General features: G+C 39.5%; 1 protein-coding gene across 1 annotated transcript; it reads right to left on the bottom strand.

Annotated features, from left to right (window-relative positions):
* Positions 1-5,545: 5,545 nt before the first annotated feature.
* On the bottom strand, positions 5,546-16,944 carry OSTC (oligosaccharyltransferase complex non-catalytic subunit). The gene is made up of 4 exons (XM_029234551.1): positions 16,742-16,944; positions 12,987-13,080; positions 11,102-11,299; positions 5,546-6,120 (listed from the first exon to the last, which is right to left on the bottom strand). The coding sequence occupies exons 1-4, from the start codon at positions 16,878-16,880 to the stop codon at positions 6,102-6,104; spliced, it is 450 nt and encodes a 149-aa protein (XP_029090384.1). The 5' UTR covers positions 16,881-16,944; the 3' UTR covers positions 5,546-6,101.
* Between the last annotated feature and the right edge of the window lie 1,405 nt (positions 16,945-18,349).

Below are 18,349 nucleotides of genomic sequence, written 5' to 3'. Positions count from 1 at the left end.
CCAAGCGCTGGCATTCTAAGAGGTAAGAAACAGAAGGTGCCAGGCAGGTTAACAAGTACCCGGCACTGGCACAAGCTCACTTCTGCCATCCTCTGTACGGGCTAGAGAAATCATCTCCACCTCTGGACGCAGAGCAGCAAGGTCACCTTCTATAAAACAGGTGGGATGAGAGTTATCGTTGCAGCCATCTTTGGAAACTACAATCTTCCATTTAAGGATTAAAAAGCACACATACAAAAACTCTATCAACCCAAAACAGGTGAGAACAGAGGAAAAAGAAACATTAAAAAATTGAGACAAATAGTACAAAGTGAGGACATATAGAAAAGCCCAAATGTGTAATAAAATAGACTAAACTCACTCATTAAAAGACAAAGATTGTCAGAGTAAAACACAAATAAATAATGCCTCATGATACACAGACACCCCTAAAACATAAGGACAAAGAAAGGGTTCAAAGAAGATGATAGAAAAATATACAGGGCAAATTCTAAGCTGCAGAGAGCTGAGTAAGCTACATGAGACTACACAGACTTTGAGACAAAAAATCACTGTCAAATATGAAGAGGGTTGCTACATAATGATGAAAACTTCAATCCACCAGAAAGACAGGACAATCAAATTGTATAAAACTGAAAATATCTTTAAAACTATGATCACAGTAAAAAATAACATACACGAACTAAATTATCAAGGTGTTATGCAGTAACTCAAAAGCAAGCAAGACTAAATAGTACATTGAATAGTCGTACAAATGTTGTAACACTAGTTTTTTAAAAGCAAAGAAGTGATAAACCAAAATTCAGATCAGGGGATACCTCTGGAAGGAAGGCAGGGGAATGATTGGATAAGGACTGAATACAAAAGAGACTCCATGGTACTGGCCATATTCATTCCTATGTTGGGAATGGGTTCGCAGGATTTTATTCATTTTATTATGCTTCCCAAATTACATGTCTGTTGCATATATTCCTCTAAATATATTACATATGATATAATAAAATGTTAATTTGAAAAATGACATGAATCAGGCTTTATAGGGGAAACAAAGGAATGTAAGAGATCAGAAATACAACTTCATTAAATTAATGATCTGAGTGTTTTTTCATAGTCCAGACGTTTTGAAAAACACTAAGTTAGAATATAGGACAAAAAGTATATGATGTTCTAGTAGAAAGTACAAGGGCTTTAGAGGTAGGTCCACTTTATTTCAATCCCGGCTGATCCCTGTGAAATAGAGAAAACAATATTGACTAGATTGAATTGTTGTAAGGATTGGAAATAATACGGATCAAGTACCCAGCATGGTATTGTACCTTCCTTGTTGACTCAGCCTGCTATTCCTTTTTATGACACTAAGAGACCCAGAAGATGGTTGGGGCCCTTGTTAGGATTAAATGAGGTAATAGATGTGAGGGAGCTTTTAAAAGTTGAAATATGTTATTATACAAATACAAAGTATTATGTAAAAAGATAGTTAGATATTAAAATTGTCAGATAATTTCCCATCATCTCAGTTAAAATAGTACAGCAGTTCTGAGGACTCTGAATTACAACTGTTCCAGCCTATTAACCTGGTCAAACCTTGAGTGCTCTGTGTTTAGACTGGCGCCCACAGGCTGCTATAAAGAGCTCTGAGGTGGAGCAGTTGCCAACATAAACACTTAATGGCATGTGTGAAGGTTCATCCTCGACAGGAGGCATCCAAAGAAACGGACTTTATGAAGAGGCCGTGCCATCCATTAACCAAAGGCAGTTCCTTGGCCTCCGGTCTCAGGGTGGCGTCATGCCATGCGCTGCGTGGAACTCATTTCCACCCTGCAATGGACAACATAAATCATAAAAACACTTTGTTAAATGGACATAAGAATAAAAGCAGACATTCCACGCTTCAACTATATTTATCACACATGCCTGTGTGCACATTTCCACCACTCCCATCCCCGGGGGAGAATGTATAACCTTGCATTAAATCAAACTACAGAGCGTGAAGGGAAGAAGAGCTAAAGACAAGTTCAGAGCTAACATTTCTGGAGCACCTAATACATTCCAGAGGCTGTGCATTATCTCATTAAATTCTCGGAACTTCCCTATGAGGTAGGTATTGTTACCTTCATTTTACTTAGAGGAAAAAGGCTCAGAGAATCTAAGTAACTTGTCCATGGTGACACAGCTGGTAACTGGCAGCACTGGAATAAGGCAGCAAATCGGATTGATCCCAAGTCTGAGCTCCTAATAACTCATGGTATCGTCCATCCAGATCCATAGTAACCATTGCTGAGACTCTGATATTAACAGGGCTTATGAGAAGGATGTAGCCACCAAAATGGCTCTATCAATTTTAGTATGAGCACCCCAAGCGCAGTACATAATCTTTCAGGGAACTTAGAATGCAGGGACAGGGGAATGATCATAAAGGAATCAGAACCGATGTATCTGAGGCTGAAAAACTAGAAATGATAAGCCTGAAAAAAATGGAAGCTCAGGAGAGGGTTTTACTATTTGAAATGCTTGGTGTCATTACGTAGTGCAGGTAGATATGTCTAAGTATAGACACAGGGACCTGAAACCAATGAACGAAAGAAAACAGAAAATAGCTTTCTAAAAGACAAAGACGGAATTCTCTGGCAGTGCAGTGGTTAGGACTCAGCGCCTTCACTGCTGAGGGCACGGTTTGATCCCTGGTTGGGGAGCTAAGATGCCACAAGTCGCGTGGCACAGCCAAATAATAATAATAAAATGGTAATAATAATAATAACTTTTTAGAAAAAGACCAAGAGACATGAAGATGGAATGGGCTTCCTCTAGAGGTAGAAAGATTCTCATCACTAGCAGGTTCAACAGAAGTTAAAGGACCCCTCATCACAGATGGTGAAATTAGGATTTGAATTGTCTCACATACTTTGTAACAAATTATATGAACGTAATTCCACAAACTTGGCAACAACTGGCCTTTGGGCAATCTTGCAAAGAGAGCTGGACAACTGGGTGCAGCAGGGCTGGGGGGTAGGGTAGGGAGGGGTGGCCAAAGGCATGGGAAGAGGTAGGAGTTCCCATTCGAGGAGGTGCCCTTAAAAAATTATCGAGTCAAAGAAGTTTCCTCTAGAGTGGCTGAAGCTGTCAAGTATAATGATCAAGATGGGTTGGCAGCCATGATTCCTTCTACTCTTAACTAGAGTAATAGAAAGTGGCCAGTTTCGCAGAGAAAAGAGCATGAAGCAGACCCACAGAATGCCTCAGAAATAAACAGCGGAGTCCTTATAGTCCCATGTTCTCAATCCTGGTACTCTCAATGCTCAGCATCCCTGCCCTGAGTATCGTGACACTCCAGCATCCGAATAATTTATCCTGTCTGCTTAAGACAGCTTGAGTGCGTTTCTCACTTGTAATTAAGAGTCTTGGTACATAAGAAAAACAAGTAGAAGAGATTTAGGGCAAAGTGTATTAGCACTTGAAACATTTAGGCAGATGAGCAGCCATTGTTTCAACAACAAATTAAAGGCTTGCCTCACACCAAGTCTTGGTTTAGGTGTTCCTCCCACATGTTCCTATAGCAAAGAGAATTGGTACGTTATCGTATATTCACTAAATTATAAATTCCACATGAACAGGGGTTGCGTTTTTCTTACCGATGTAACCCAACATCCGGCATTATGTCTTTTATAAGTATATACTTATTACTACCTTCAAAGACTGATCTGTGTCAGAAAATGGCAGTACAATGGAAACCATTGGTCTGCTTTGCAGAAGACCTGGGTTGTATTTCAAGCTCTGTAACAAATGAATCTCCATCTACTTACTAGCAAAGTGGGGAAATAACCTTTATTCCAGCTTTACACTTCAGGAATGTACTATTTACTAAGAACCTAAGTTACCTCACACTTCCCAATTCAAATAAACAACAATCAGAGTACAATCTTCCATTTGTAAGCAAGATATACAGGATTTCCTCTCATTTTAATCCTATGAAGAGGATATTTTCTTTATTGTCAGGGTTCACCTCAGCTTTCTAGCCAAGATCATGCTAATCTCAAGATGGCACCAGGCCAAAGATCTGAAAAGGCAGTGAGTGGTACAAGGGTCTAGCCATTTCCACCCAACGTGTTTCTGACAGGCCTTCTTTCCTCTGGAGCTCCCCATTGGGCAGACAGCAACCCTCAGCTGAACATCACAGGATGACAGCTTCTCCTGGCTAACTGGGCATCCTTCCTTTACCTCTCACTGGAGTTACTCTCCACTAAACCGTTCTGCACTTCTAACTCCACTGTAGCATCCACCTCCTGCAGAATTCTGTGATAAAATCAAAGACTAGTTTGTTTCTAATCTAGGCCGTTAATTTACTCTCTCATTTATTTAACCGCTGCTGATGTTAATAATGCTTGGCAGGCTTTCTATCAGGCTGTGACATTTTGGCTTAGTGTCCCCAAAGCATTTTAAGTCTAGTACAAGGTATGATTTTTTCTTTCACATAAAACATTGCAATTTTACCAGCAAAATTAATTACATTTCATTGTATCTAGTCAAGATACTTTTATTTTACCATAAATACAAAAACCAAACCAAACCAAAAATAATAGTTGTGACACAGAAAAACACACCAAACCTTAACAGCACCATCTGGTGGTGCTTGACAGGAACTGCTCACTGCTCAATCATTCAGGGAAAGACCTCTTGAAACTGCAACACCTTTGTGTTATCTTCTGTCCATCTAGTGTAATTAAGGTTTTAAAATAAGGCCAAATAACGAAAAATATAATTAAAGTTAAATCAAGGCTTTAAAGTTGGTGAATACATACAGGTGTTATGTTCCTTTTTCAGAGCTCTGGAGTAGAGTAACCTCCTCTCCCCACATCTCTCATCACCATAGTACAGACTATTAACTTGTTTTTGTTTGTGGTATTTATCAGCGTCTGAAACTTTATAAACATTTTTTTATCTTTTGATAATTTGGCTTCCCTGCAAGGACATAAGCTCTGTGAGGACAGAGCCCTTATCTCTCATCCCTATAATCCTCAGTGCTGCCTGGCAAGTAGGTTCTCAAAACTTTTTGAATAAATGAATCTTTTTAATTTAATGAACAGCTACATTTAGATCAGCCTTGGAATTATGAAAAAAACCCACCTGAGAGAAAATTTTACTGTAAACTTAGAGATCATGGGGTAAGAATTAAAGAGGCCCTGGAGAAGTGAAGTCCATGGCCAGTTAAGGGAGAACCAAATGACCTGGCTAGAAGAAATTAGGGGAAGACCAGACTGGTCTACAGATGTTTTTATGTGCTCCAAACTGTGTTAATTACTGCAGATGAATGACTGAAGGGAACTGTCATCTAACACAATCACATTTAAAACAACACTGGCATAAATGTACAGCATGTGCTGGAATATTTATAGGGACACGGAGTTGCTACCTCACAAGGCATCCTGCCAACTACACTTGGAGACTTCAGGCTACCAACAGGAGCTTAAGACAGTCACAAGATGGGAGTGGATAATTATAGACCAAAGATTAATACAATCAGTTAATCAAAAGACAAATTTAAAAGGTGTTAATTAGAAAAATTATTTATTTCTGCTCCTTTCATACATCTTATTGTTCAGGTAACAGTCTTACATATCTGAAATGATGCACTGTCACACACTCTGTTTAAAGGCAAAGCACCACAGGTAAAGCTGATCAGCTGTCCAGAGTTCTCAGCTTATGGGATCTCACTTCCTGATTTTACATTAATTTCTGAAGGTCAGAAGTGTCATCTCCAAAAAATGTTAAGGGGTTTGTAAAACATAATCACCTTATTCAATGTTATAGTTGTAGAAATGAAGTATATTTTCTTTAAGAAATGAAAAAAAGAAGAAGAAAATGCCACTTAACATCGTTGGTATGTCAGTATAGGCCAGCAGGAAAAAATGCTGATAAGCTTGTCTCTGATACCAAGAAGACATTCTAGTCCAAGCTATAACACATTTCCTATGTTTTCACTAGATGTTTCTTTTCTGCTGCTTTTCATCCTTTTCCATATTTCATATCAGAGGACTGGTACAGCCTTTAAAACTTCATTAACGGGAGCAAATTCAGTATCCACCGATTTCTTCACAAAAGGCACTCTAACCCATCAGATAGCCCCTATAAAAATAAAATTTATAAACACAAAAAGTGAAAAGGAAGCAACATTTCAATGTGTCCCAAACAAATTTTATGATGAATCAAATGACAATCTGAAAATATAATTGTGTGATTCCTCATTATGGTTCTTATTTCAAATCTCGCCCCCCAATAAATACAGTACTGGGTCTGGGTTCCATTATCCTTCTCCCTCAAAGGACAAAGTTACAAACCAATATGCTAAACAACAGAGGATGAGAAAAAAAAAAGTAAAGAGAAAAAAATGTTATGTAAAAGTCAAAGAAAGAGTCAGAATCAATTTCCTTTCGACTCTCACAACTGCCAACAAACCTTTTTATGGAAAGAAGCTGGTTTAGATTTCCTGAAAACCCTAATATTACCAAAGGAGAAAGTAGGAGGGCCAGGAGCTGTTCAGCCTGGGAGGCAAGCCCTCACGCCCTCCAGAAGCAGTGTGCAGAAGCGTGTCTGCCTTGCACCTCTGTTTCTTTAGGAAATGTCTTGATGGCAGGCAGGGGGCATTAGCTATAGCTGTTGAGCAAGTCAAACTTCACACTGTTCAAATAGGAAATCCTTTTACTAAATGTACAAGTTGGGCCCTGAAATCCCCTTTAAATTAAAGTATTAAAAGTCTGCTTTAAAAAAAAAAAAAGTCTGCTTTATAAAGTTCCAAACTTTTTCTTTTGCAATAAATCCTTGCAACCTATTATTTAGGATCTGCAGGATCAAGGAAAAAACAGATTGTGTAAAACTATCCACATTAAGAAAGGGTTGAATACACCCTGTACCCGCTGATGCCTTTGGAACTCCTCTCCTTTTGATCCTGCCTCTAATACGAGTGGGTAAGCTTAACACGAATGGGCAAACGTCACTCAGTTTCCTCATCTATAAAATGGAGTTACGTCAAAGGATTTTAAGGATTATATAAGAGAATCTACTAATACAGTAACTGCTATTCATGGTAATAAGCACTTAACAAACATTAGCTATTATTAGTTCAGTGTCTCAAATTTCTTCATCACTAAGGTGAGGACAAAAAACTACTTCATAGGGCTGAGATCTACTATAGTGCCTGACACAGAGCAGACACTCAAGAATTTCCTCCCTTCCAGCTCCTGGACTCACCTGACTCTCTTGGGTCTTGGGTCTACATGCAGCCAATGTGATCTCCTTAGAACTCATTTATACCTTTCCTTCTGCTCTACCAGCCTGGTCAATACACACTCTGAGTACAGAGAGCACTTTCACCTCACACAACCACTGTCACAACTCTGAGACAAACAATACTTCTCCCCTCCACTTCTCCCCCCAAAACTGAATAAAAAATAAAAAGCCTCTTAGTGTATATACTGACTTTGAAGACCGCCTCATAAATTTGCTACTGTAATGCCTGACACTTCACAAAAGGCAAACTCTAAGACCTAAGCTTCACAAGCAAAGAATCTGAAAAAGAATAGACATATGTATATATATATAACTGAATCACTTCACACCTGTACACCTGAAACTAATACAACACTGTAAATCAACTATATTCCAATACAGAATAAAAATGTTTTTAAAAAGATTAAACCTACAAAAAAATAAAATCTTTGGGGCTTCCCTGGTGGCGCAGTGGTTGAGAGTCCGCCTGCCGATGCAGGGGACACGGGTTCGTGCTCCGGTCCGGGAAGATCCCGCATGCCGCGGAGCGGCTGGGCCTGTGAGCCATGGCCGCTGAGCCTACGCGTCTGGAGCCTGTGCTCCGCAAAGGGAGAGGCCACAACAGTGAGAGGCCCGCGTACCGCAAAAAAAAATAATAATAATAAATAAATAAAATAACATCTTTGTCAGATAATTCTAACAGCAAGAACAAAAAGAGACCTAAGCTTCACAAGAAAAAAAGTTGAAGATTTTAAGAAAGTGTCCACTAATATTTGCACCAGTGGAAATTACTCAACAGCTGGCTCACACTATGGAACAAAAGTACTGAGGACTCTTTAGAGACAGCTGCCTGTCATCTGCATATACTAATAGGTGAACATGCACTTTTGGACACATATCTCTTGATACAGTTATACGTTGTGGTATTCTTCCTTGTAATTAGTATATGACCTATTCTTATGCATCAAATAAAGCCATGTTTTAATATGTAAAATTATATCAGTAGAGAATACATCAGGTCTTTTAAAAAGCATAAATCACAAAATATAAAGCTAGTAGTACCATTTCACTGCTATTGTTCTCTCCTTTTTAAAGGTACCTCTTGTTAAAGGTGATATCAGATTCTCTGTGAGCGTGCAACCCTGGAAGTTATGAAGCATCTTATAGCATAGCCAACCTTTATCTCAGATGTTAGCAACTTATTTGATCTGAAAAAACTCATGGTTACTGATGTTTCTTTACTTTTTGTTGTTGCTGCTGTCCCATTTATTATATATCAAACTGCTTATATATGATGGGTCCTCAAAGAGAATGTATGCGCAAGAAGACACATCCCTTTCTTGCTGGTGGTACTAACCACACCCCTATCATGTGCAATATGTAGGCTCACAGACCTGGCTCATCATCTCTTTTGGGGCCTGCAAATATTCCAGAAAATGCAACACTGTTGCTTCCCTTATTTTCCCAAACTGTCCACTGTTTCTCCCCACTCCACACTCAAGGTACCAGGCATTAGGAGCTGTAGATGAGAAATCATATCAAAGAGGGGATCATAAACTCTTTCCTCTTAAAAATGTAAATCTTAGATTTAGCTGCACAGCAAGTTACAAAAAGCAGCAATTTTCTATTTAGACTATTGTTCTCCTTTGACTATATCTAAATATAATTTACACCCAAAATCCAGAGTATACTCTGTTTTTTTTTTTTTTTAATATCAATTATTTATTTATTTTTGGCTGTGTTGGGTCTTCGTTTCTGTATGAGGGCTTTCTCTAGTTGTGGCAAGCGGGGGCCACTCTTCATCGCGGTGTGTGGGCCTCTCACTATCGCGGCCTCTCTTGTTGCGGAGCACAGGCTCCAGACGTGCGGGCTCCGTAGTTGTGGCTCATGGGCCTAGTTGCTCCGCGGCATGTGGGATCTTCCCAGACCAGGGCTCGAACCCACGTCCCCTGCATTAGCAGGCAGATTCTCAACCACTGCGCCATCAGGGAAGCCCAGAGAGTATACTGTTATTTCTTATTTCCTATTGTTACCTTAGTCAACAATCTTGGAAACTGGCCTATAGAATGTGGAAAAGACAAATGTTTATATAAATAATTGCAAAAGTAAGACAGAAGCAATCCAGAGAATTAAACATTTTTCAAAACCTTTTTGTAAGTAGTAGATTATCCTAAAAGGATAATTTAGGATAATTATCCTAAATTTAGGATAATTTAGGATAATTATCCTGTTGTCCTAAAAGTCAAATGCTCAAGCTAAAAGAAAAACACACAGCCTAAGGAGAAGACCTAAAACCTTAAGGAAGAATGGGAAGCTTAAGCAGAATGAGAACAAATCTGGTTCTATGGACAAAACCAGCTCACTGCTTCTGTTCTGCTATATGCCTCCAAAGGTTCTTTCTGTTTTCATTATTAATTTTTAATAGCCTCTTTATCCTCTCTGGGAGCCTCCTCTTTTCCTGTTTTGCTATGAAAAACTTCAGACTCTTCTATTGGTATACCTTTGGCAACAAGGGTAGAACAAAGAGGAACAAAAAGAGGAGGCTGGGGCTTCCCTGGTGGCGCAGTGGTTGAAAGTCCGCCTGCCGATGCAGGGGACATGGGTTCGTGCCCCGGTCTGGGAAGGTCCCACATGCCGCGGAGCGGCTGGGCCCGTGAGCCATGGCCGCTGAGCCTGCGCGTCCGGAGCCTGTGCTCTGCAACGGGAGAGGCCACAGCAGTGAGAGGCCTGCGTACCGCAAAAAAAAAAAAAAAAAAAAAAAAAAAAAAGAGGAGGCTGCAGTCTCTGTCCTCGTACAATTTAACAAATGCCCCAAATTTTTCTCAGGACAAAAATAAGAGCCATTGGCAGTCTGATGGAGCTACATGGCCACAAAGATATTCAGCTGACAAAGAACACTGCTCTCTTTTCCCATATTGCAGGGTTAAGATGGGAACATGAGTGCAGGATAAGTATTTGTGACTTTCTAGAAAGTCTGTCCATTCTACCCCAGATGTGTTATAGATACGGACAGGTTAAGCCACAGAACAAGTGAACTTGTGTAATTCAAACACATTCCTATTTTCCCTTCTACTGTCTCATAATAAAATCAGAAAATATCAGTTTTAAGAAATCAGTACAGTTGACACTTGATGTTTAACATATTCCCTAAAAAATGAATTTTCTAAGAGCTAATCTTTGTATGGTATGTTTGCCCAAAGTTCCTGTAGTTACTAATGTATCCGTAGGTGAAATCAGAATATAGGGAAACATGATCAGACTCATCTACATTTAAAATGAAAGATCTCAAACAGAATTATAAAAGTTGCCATAAAACCAATTTATTTTTGTTCTAAAGATAGTGTTCGTTTTCTGAATCAAAATAATCTAATATACATATATGAAATCCTTTCCCCATCTTTTTGGAGAGGCAGTAACTCTCCTTTCCTGTCCAATGCTTAGTGGATTTTCCTCATATCAATATTCAAAGAGCAGCAGCAATTAATGGCTCAAAAGTATTCCTTACTGTTATTATTACTGTGGGAATTCCATATGTTACAGATTAACCAAAAAGCCCTTTAGAGAAATGTCTCCAGTCAGTGGTCACTGATGCTACAGCAAAATAACGGGATTTTCTCATGAACATGTATGGAGATAACAGTCAGGAAGACCTATTCGTCTCAATTTTGCTACTAATTATAGCTATAACCTTGAGCAAGTCACAAATTTCTCTGGTTCTCGAAATTTTCATCTGTTTAAATAAGGTTTAAATTAAATCTCCTATGATTTTATGAGATCCAGGTAATTATTTTACCAGTTTGCAAGTTAAGGTGCTGATTATACGAAGTACTTAATAACTTACGGCAGTTTCATTCTCATGAATACTCTAGCCATGAAAAAACTCAATAGGACGCAGACGAATCCAATGAATAAAAGGAGAAATCTATTGAGCTTTGGAATGTTTGGTGCATTGGATCGGTCCAGGATTATGAAACCTAAACCTCCCATTGTAAACAGGAAGCTGGATGCGAGTCCTTCCATAATATACTGTCCATTTACTCTGAAAAAGAAAGACCAGAGCAAACAATAAATGAAAATTCCCAGAAAAATAAAAAACTTTTTCCTTAGACTGAAATTCCTATTTCTGCTAAAATATTGTTGTGCTTATTTTTTTATTATTACCCTTACAACTATTTTACCATATTTCTGGCTATTCATTTCAATAAATATTTATTGAGAGCCTATTATGTACCAAGCACTATTTAGGTTCTGGGGACACAACAATGAACAAAACAGACACAAATCTTTGTCTTCATGGAGCTTATGCTCAAAAAAACCTTTCAAACTTCAACTAACACAACTGCCTATGTAAAATCAATACTCACATATATACATATATACATATATATATATTTTTTGGCCACGCCGCACAGCTTGTGGGATTTTCGTTCCCGACCAGGGATTGAACCCGGGCCCTCAGCAGTGAGAGCACAGAGTCCTAACAAATGGACCACCAGGGAATTCCCAATACTCATATATTTTAATTATTAGCTTAAAAAGCCAACTAATATATGTACGTGAACACTTTACCCAGAACTTTAGTTTTTGAAAATTATGTTATTTAAATTTCTACTATTAATTTCAAATTAATTTTGAATTGGTTAATGTTTCCCGAGTTTTAATAATTAATAAATCTCTTGTTTCAAAGTGAACTTTTTAAAAGCAAGCAAGTTCTTAACTAAGGCTTCATTAACCCCACAAAGATGTCCAGCAATCTATAAACCCTTAAATTTTTGTATATACACGTATCTGATTTTTCTAGGGATGAAGAACTTTCAAGTTCTGAAAGCTCACGGACCCCAAAAGGCAAATTTCTCTGTTAAAGATATGATTTATACATAGGCACATATAAAGAAGGTATATACATTTTTGCTAAACTAATTGTTTTAATTGAAAACGCAATACATGCAGCGGTTTCAAAATTCAAACTCAGGTGACGAGACAGTGAAGCGTCTCCCTGCCATCAAGATCTCCTGTCATCCATATCCCCTCCACAGAGATCACAGTAATCTTTCCAGGAATATTCTATGCATGGAATACCACTAACGTAAGTGTAAATACAAACATATAGCTATGTTTAGGTAGATAGTTACCAAGTGGCTTGTATAAGGCAATACAAGAAGCACTGCTCAGGTGAAACAAACCACACTGTTTTGGTGTTCATTGCCTACATGGAACTCCCAAGTCTCAAAAATTAGTTTTCCTATGTAATAGTATATCCAGGGGTCCAAAGATTTTTTCTTAAATGACCAGATTGTATATATCTTAGGCTTGCCGGCCATATGGTTTGTATAACACAACACAGTAGCCTGAAAGCAGCCATAGATAGTACAGAAACAAATGGGTGTGCCTAATTCCAATAAAGCTTTACTTACAAATAAACAGGTACCTGTGGTTTGCTGACCCCAGAACAGCCTATAAATGAATTTTAAACTGATACCCTCCTTTAAATAAGTGAACATATCGATCACTGTGAAATATTTTATTTCCTAATAAGTGAATACATAAATAATATACTTCTACTCTTGTTCTTGTCCACTTCCTGCAATCTCTGAATTTAGCATTTTAAAACAGCTAGTGTCTAAATACAGATGCACCCAATAGGTTGCACTGTATTTTTAAATAAGCAGGCATGCCTCAGCAATCTTCCTTCCCACCAGCAAATCATTCAAAATGATATCTTTTACCTGTAGGCCAAGAAAGCTACTGGTCTCTGGTGCCCATGTTCATCAGTCATGGAGCCGACACTTGGAGGTTCCACGATAACATCATAAATGATGCCTAAATGAAAGACAACAACATAGATTAGATTGGATTCCTAATTTTAAAATAGATTTAGAGTTTTTATCGGTCTCTAAAGGTTCATTTATATTTAAATAGGACTGCTTTGATGTATTATTATAATCAAATGAGGCCCAGCTTACTTCCTAAACTTCAGATAAACCAGAATTTATCTTCAGAAATTCAACTCAGTAGTTTAGAATGACTTGCAAAACATAAAAGAAATTCATTCAGTATTGTTGCAAACTCAAGAATGACTCCACAATAAAGCAGATTTAACATTAAAGGCTATTTTTAGTTCAAGAAAATGTTCCACATATAGTTGGATTTGTTTCTTTAAATTAAGAGGTAACTAGAGAAATTTTCTTGCTTGAAAGTAAAATGAGACGTTTTAAAATCACACCACTAGGCAGACTGGCAATACTAGAGATTAACAATCATTAATGTTAATATCCATCATTATGTCATAATGTCATCATGATCATTTATGCTAATGTCCATCAACACTGTTTCTCAAATCTCCCACTGTCAAAGTCTACTCTTTATCTTCACTGTTTTCCATCATCCCCACCTCCAGCTTTTCTTAAGCACAGCAAGACTGTCTCCCTCACCTTTGACTAACAAAACAATCACTTGGGAATTCCCTAACTCACCCCCACCCCCCAAACCAAATCTACAAACTGGAACCTGCATCCATCCTCACCTCCAGCTACAACAGAGGAAGAGTCCCTCCTCCTATCACCATGGGATCCCTTTTGCAATAATGAGGACTCGGTCCCCCTTGCCATTTCAGAGACTTTGTTCCATGGGCTACCTCTTCTCTTTCCTGTATTTTCAACCTCTTGTTCCCTACATCAACTTTCCCTTGACACCAGATCCTCCTAGCTAACATTCTACTTCTATGCTTCCTTTTTGAAAGGGGGCCAGGCTTCCTTCTGGAGGAAAAAAAAAAAAAAAAAAAGGTTAACTCTCTGTCTCCACTTCCTCACTCATCCTTCATTTTTCAGCTCACTCCGATCTGGCTTCTGCCACCACTGATATTACTCTTGCTCATGGAGGCTAATGGCCTCCATGTTGTCAAATTCAAAGGACACTTTTCAGTTCTCTTATTAGGAGGTCTCCTAGCAGTGCTTGATCCAGTTTACTAAATCCATTTTCTTGGGGTAAAAAGATGGCTTCTCATGGCTTCCATGACACTCCTGTCCATGTTTTCTTGCTACCTCTCTAGCTGAGCCTCATCTGCTATAAAACCACTCAACGTTTGGAGTTCCTTAGGGCTCCATCCACTATGCTCTTCTTTTCCTACCTTCTCTCTCCAACTGAACTTATCCCTTCCCAGGGCTTTACTATGCTAATGATTCTCAATGTGCCAACACCTACCGAATCATGTTAGCACTATTAAAATTAGATGTAAGCTCCCTAAGAATAGAAACTCTATGTTCTTCAATATCTGGCTCATGGGAGGAGTTCAGAAAACATCTGTTATTGACTAATTTCAACACAAACCTCTTTCCTCAGTTCTAGACTCCTATCTGCAAACTTGACATATCCAACTAATTATAGTTGGTTATGTCCAACTATTATTTATCCCAAAGTGACCTCTGGGTTCACCATTCCCAACCAAAAAAACTTCATTTCTCTAGTCTCAGAAAATGACACTTCCACCTACTTGGTGCTCAAACTAGACACCAGGAAACTTCCTTCACATGTCATGCTCCCCCCACATCCAATCAATCATCATCAAGATCCACTGAATCTATTTCCAAAATATCTTTCATTATACATTCCTCCATCTCTAGTGCCACCAACCTTGTCTACTCTAAGTCAACTACAAAACCCACCTAATTGGTATCTCAGTCCCGCACTTGTCCATACTTTCCCCTCTGCCTAGATACGCTTTTCCCCAATCTTTCAAATTTTGGCTAACATGTCATTTTCTCAGAAACCACATTCGAATGTAAATGATGTTCCTAACTCTGATTGTTTTTACATAACCTCTTGTTCTTTTCCTTCAATGCACTCATGGCAATTTGCAGTGGAAAAACTAATGTAATGGAGAAAGATTTATGTGATATTTAACGTATCTCAACCAATGACATTATAAGCTTCAGGAGGGCAGGGCCCTTATCTGTTTCATTCATTGTTGCCTCCAGTACCTAATGCCTGGAACTTAACAGGAACTCAATACATTATTTGATGAATATTTCTCAGCAATAAATATTGTTTATTTATAAAGGTACACTCAGTTTCTAGAAGACTCCTTTCCAGTGGCAAAACCGATTCCTTGTATGAGACAGCTCATGGCCTTGGCCACTAAAAGGTGTCCTTTCACTTTCCCCCAGAAATTAGGGCAAAGAATCTCCCCATTACAAACACAGATGGAAAAAGTGCCCAGAGTGAAAACTGTGAGGCTTCCAGCAAAGGCCCTGGCTCCAAGGGAGGTAAGGGTTACAGGAAAGATTTCTAGCAGATGAAGACTTACTAAAAAAAAAAAAAATGCCACATGCATTTTAAATTTTGTTTATTCAATCCAGCACCTATTAATGTGCTGAGCAAATGTGAACGCTAATGCAATGTTAGGACAGTATCTTACCAACATAAAAAATATTTTAAACGTAATTTATTTAAATGAACATAAGTTAACTGCCACTGTTCTAGATTTGGGAGGAGGGTAAATCCAAAGGTTCATTCTAGAACTAAGCCTGCATGATTTCAGATACTTCCCTCCTCAGCACCAACTATTTTCACAAGACATCTATGAAATGAAGATGTCTGACTATTCCCTTAAAAACAGAACCAGCTGCTCTTGCTGTCCCTAATCTGTGGAACTTTAATTTTATCATTTCCAAATTAAGTACCCCACTTCCCAAAATCTAAAAGTGCAGTAGCAGTGTTGAGTAAATCATGGAACTGCGGCTTGAAAGGGTGGTAGCTATGAAAAGACTGTAGCCGGATTGCCAACTCACCACTGTACAAAGCGACGCCCCTTTTGCAAAGGACAGGATAAAATGACAATGCAGTGTTCAACGGTAATGCTATTTTCCTTATTCTTTAAATTTTCAACTTCCGATCTCTCAAATACGCGATATCTTCTGCAAATCTATCTCCAATCTCAAATATTTATCAAAACTGTGGTTTCGAAAGATTACATTCATATTTATTGTTGATCGGGGCAAAAGCAACACCGAACCCTTAGGTTTGAGCTAACAAACCTAAAGGCTGTCAAGTCTATTCCAAAGTTCCAGGGACGGTAGACAAAGAGAAGGTAACAGTCCCACACCCTCCTGACCAACCGTGGAACTAGAATGGGCCAAGAGATTTTCCCAGGGCCTTTGTCAAATAACTCACGGCATTCAATAAAAGGAGCAACAATCTGGGCTGGAAAAATATATTATTCGGCTCGGACCGCCTGGCTAAGAGGTCAGGAGACGGAAGGCAATGGGAGCGAGAACAGGAGTCCCCTCAAGATACAGGACAGGGCGTGAGGGCAAATAAACCTTTGGGCCGTTAACACTCGGGACCCCAGAGTTTCCCTCCACCCTCGGAAAAGATCGAGAGGAGAGCGATGCTTTCCCGGGCTGAGAGCGGAACAGACGCGCCCCGAGGGCGGGCCGGCTCCCAGCGCCTCAGCGTCTCTCGGGGCCCAGGCAGGACGAGTTACCTCCGGTGATGAGGAAGTAAGACACCACCACCAGAGCGTACACCGTCATGGCCGACGGCATGTGCACCCAGGGCGGCTTCTTCAGCTTCAGGTTGGGACATTCGAGCACTAAGAACGGGACTCGGTACAAACTCTCCATGTCGGTGGCGGCACGAGCAGCGGTCGGCCGCCAGTCCCACACGCCCCCCGGCAACAGGCCCGCCCGCTCTTCCCCCGGCGCGTGCGCGGGGAAGGGAACGGCAGGTCCGCAACGCTCGGAGGCAGAGTTTACACCCATAGAAGAAAAGAAGAAACTATAAAAACGGATAAGTGACACGAATTAAAAGTATGTATTATTGAATCTTGTGAAGCATAAATTTGAGTAAGAAGCTCAGTTGTAACCAATGAATAAACATGTGATTTCTGTACCTTCCAGGACCTGCAGGCCTTCAGACGTGGCCAAGCTGGAGCAGCAGAAGGACCAGGATCGATCTGAGCCCCTCCCACTTGCTGATGCTGGGGATTTGGAAGCTGATTGGACGCAGGACGCTCTAAGTTCCCAGAGCCAGAGGATGAATGGGGGACGTTTGGAAAGCTCTGCCTTTTTTATTAGCGGGTTTTTCAAGAGCTTGAGAAAGTCCTACGTTGCTGAGCTTTTACTTCCTGATGTAGCAGTGGTGACAGTAGTAATAATTGTTAAATTAATGTATTATAAAATTAAAAATACATATCTAGTTTAGATCTATCACAAAGGTCAAGAGGACATCTCCACAAGATGTCTAAAGCGGATACCTTGACGTGACCAAAATACTATTTTTTTGTTTGTTTGCGGTACGCGGGCTTCTCACCGCCGTGGCCTTTCCCGTCCCGGAGCACAGGCTCCGGACGCGCAGGCCCAGCGGCCATGGCTCACGGGCCCTGCCGCTCCGCGGCACGTGGGATCCTCCCAGAGCGGGGCACGAACCCGCGTCCCCTGCATTGGCAGGCGGACTCCCAACCACTGCGCCACCAGGGAAGCCCCTAAAATACTATTTTAAATAACCAGTATCCTCTGCTATTTTCGTAAATGCTAAAATATTTCAGCCCGAAAATCTTGAAATCGTCCTGATTTCTCTCTTTTTTAAACCTCCGTATCCAAAGTATTAGCAGATCTTTTTGGTTGTACTATCAAAAATATCTTTAATTCATCCACTTTTCTCCATTCCATATTTACCACCCTAGTGGAAGCCACCATCATCTCTTGCCTGGGCTATGTTTACAATCCAAGTGGATGAAAATATTTGATGGAAAATTTGTCTTTGGGGATGGACTAGATGGCCTAAACATTTTTGTTTGTTTTCTGTTTAGTTTTTGTTTTTTATATACTCTCTTAAGATACTGCTAATACCTGTTTTCTTTTGGAATAAGAGTTCAAAGTGACTGATTATATAAATCCAGGAGAGACTGATATCTTTATAATTGAGCCAATATTTTTATGGTTTTTGTTTGTTACTGAGCTCATGGTGTTTTACAGGATGGTATGCATTGGTTCTGCACTTTAGTGACTCGATTACTGAGAAATTGTTTAAATACCACAGTAGTAAAAATATTTATAAAACATTGCAGCATCTAACTCTAAATACAGATGAG

The sequence above is a fragment of the Monodon monoceros genome, unplaced genomic scaffold, assembly GCF_005190385.1.
Source record: "Monodon monoceros isolate NGI ecotype Baffin Bay Population unplaced genomic scaffold, NGI_Narwhal_1 Super_Scaffold_20, whole genome shotgun sequence".
In the NCBI taxonomy this organism is placed as follows: domain Eukaryota; kingdom Metazoa; phylum Chordata; class Mammalia; order Artiodactyla; family Monodontidae; genus Monodon; species Monodon monoceros.
Note: the sequence above shows the minus strand (reverse complement) of the source record. Positions and strands in the feature narration are given on the sequence as shown.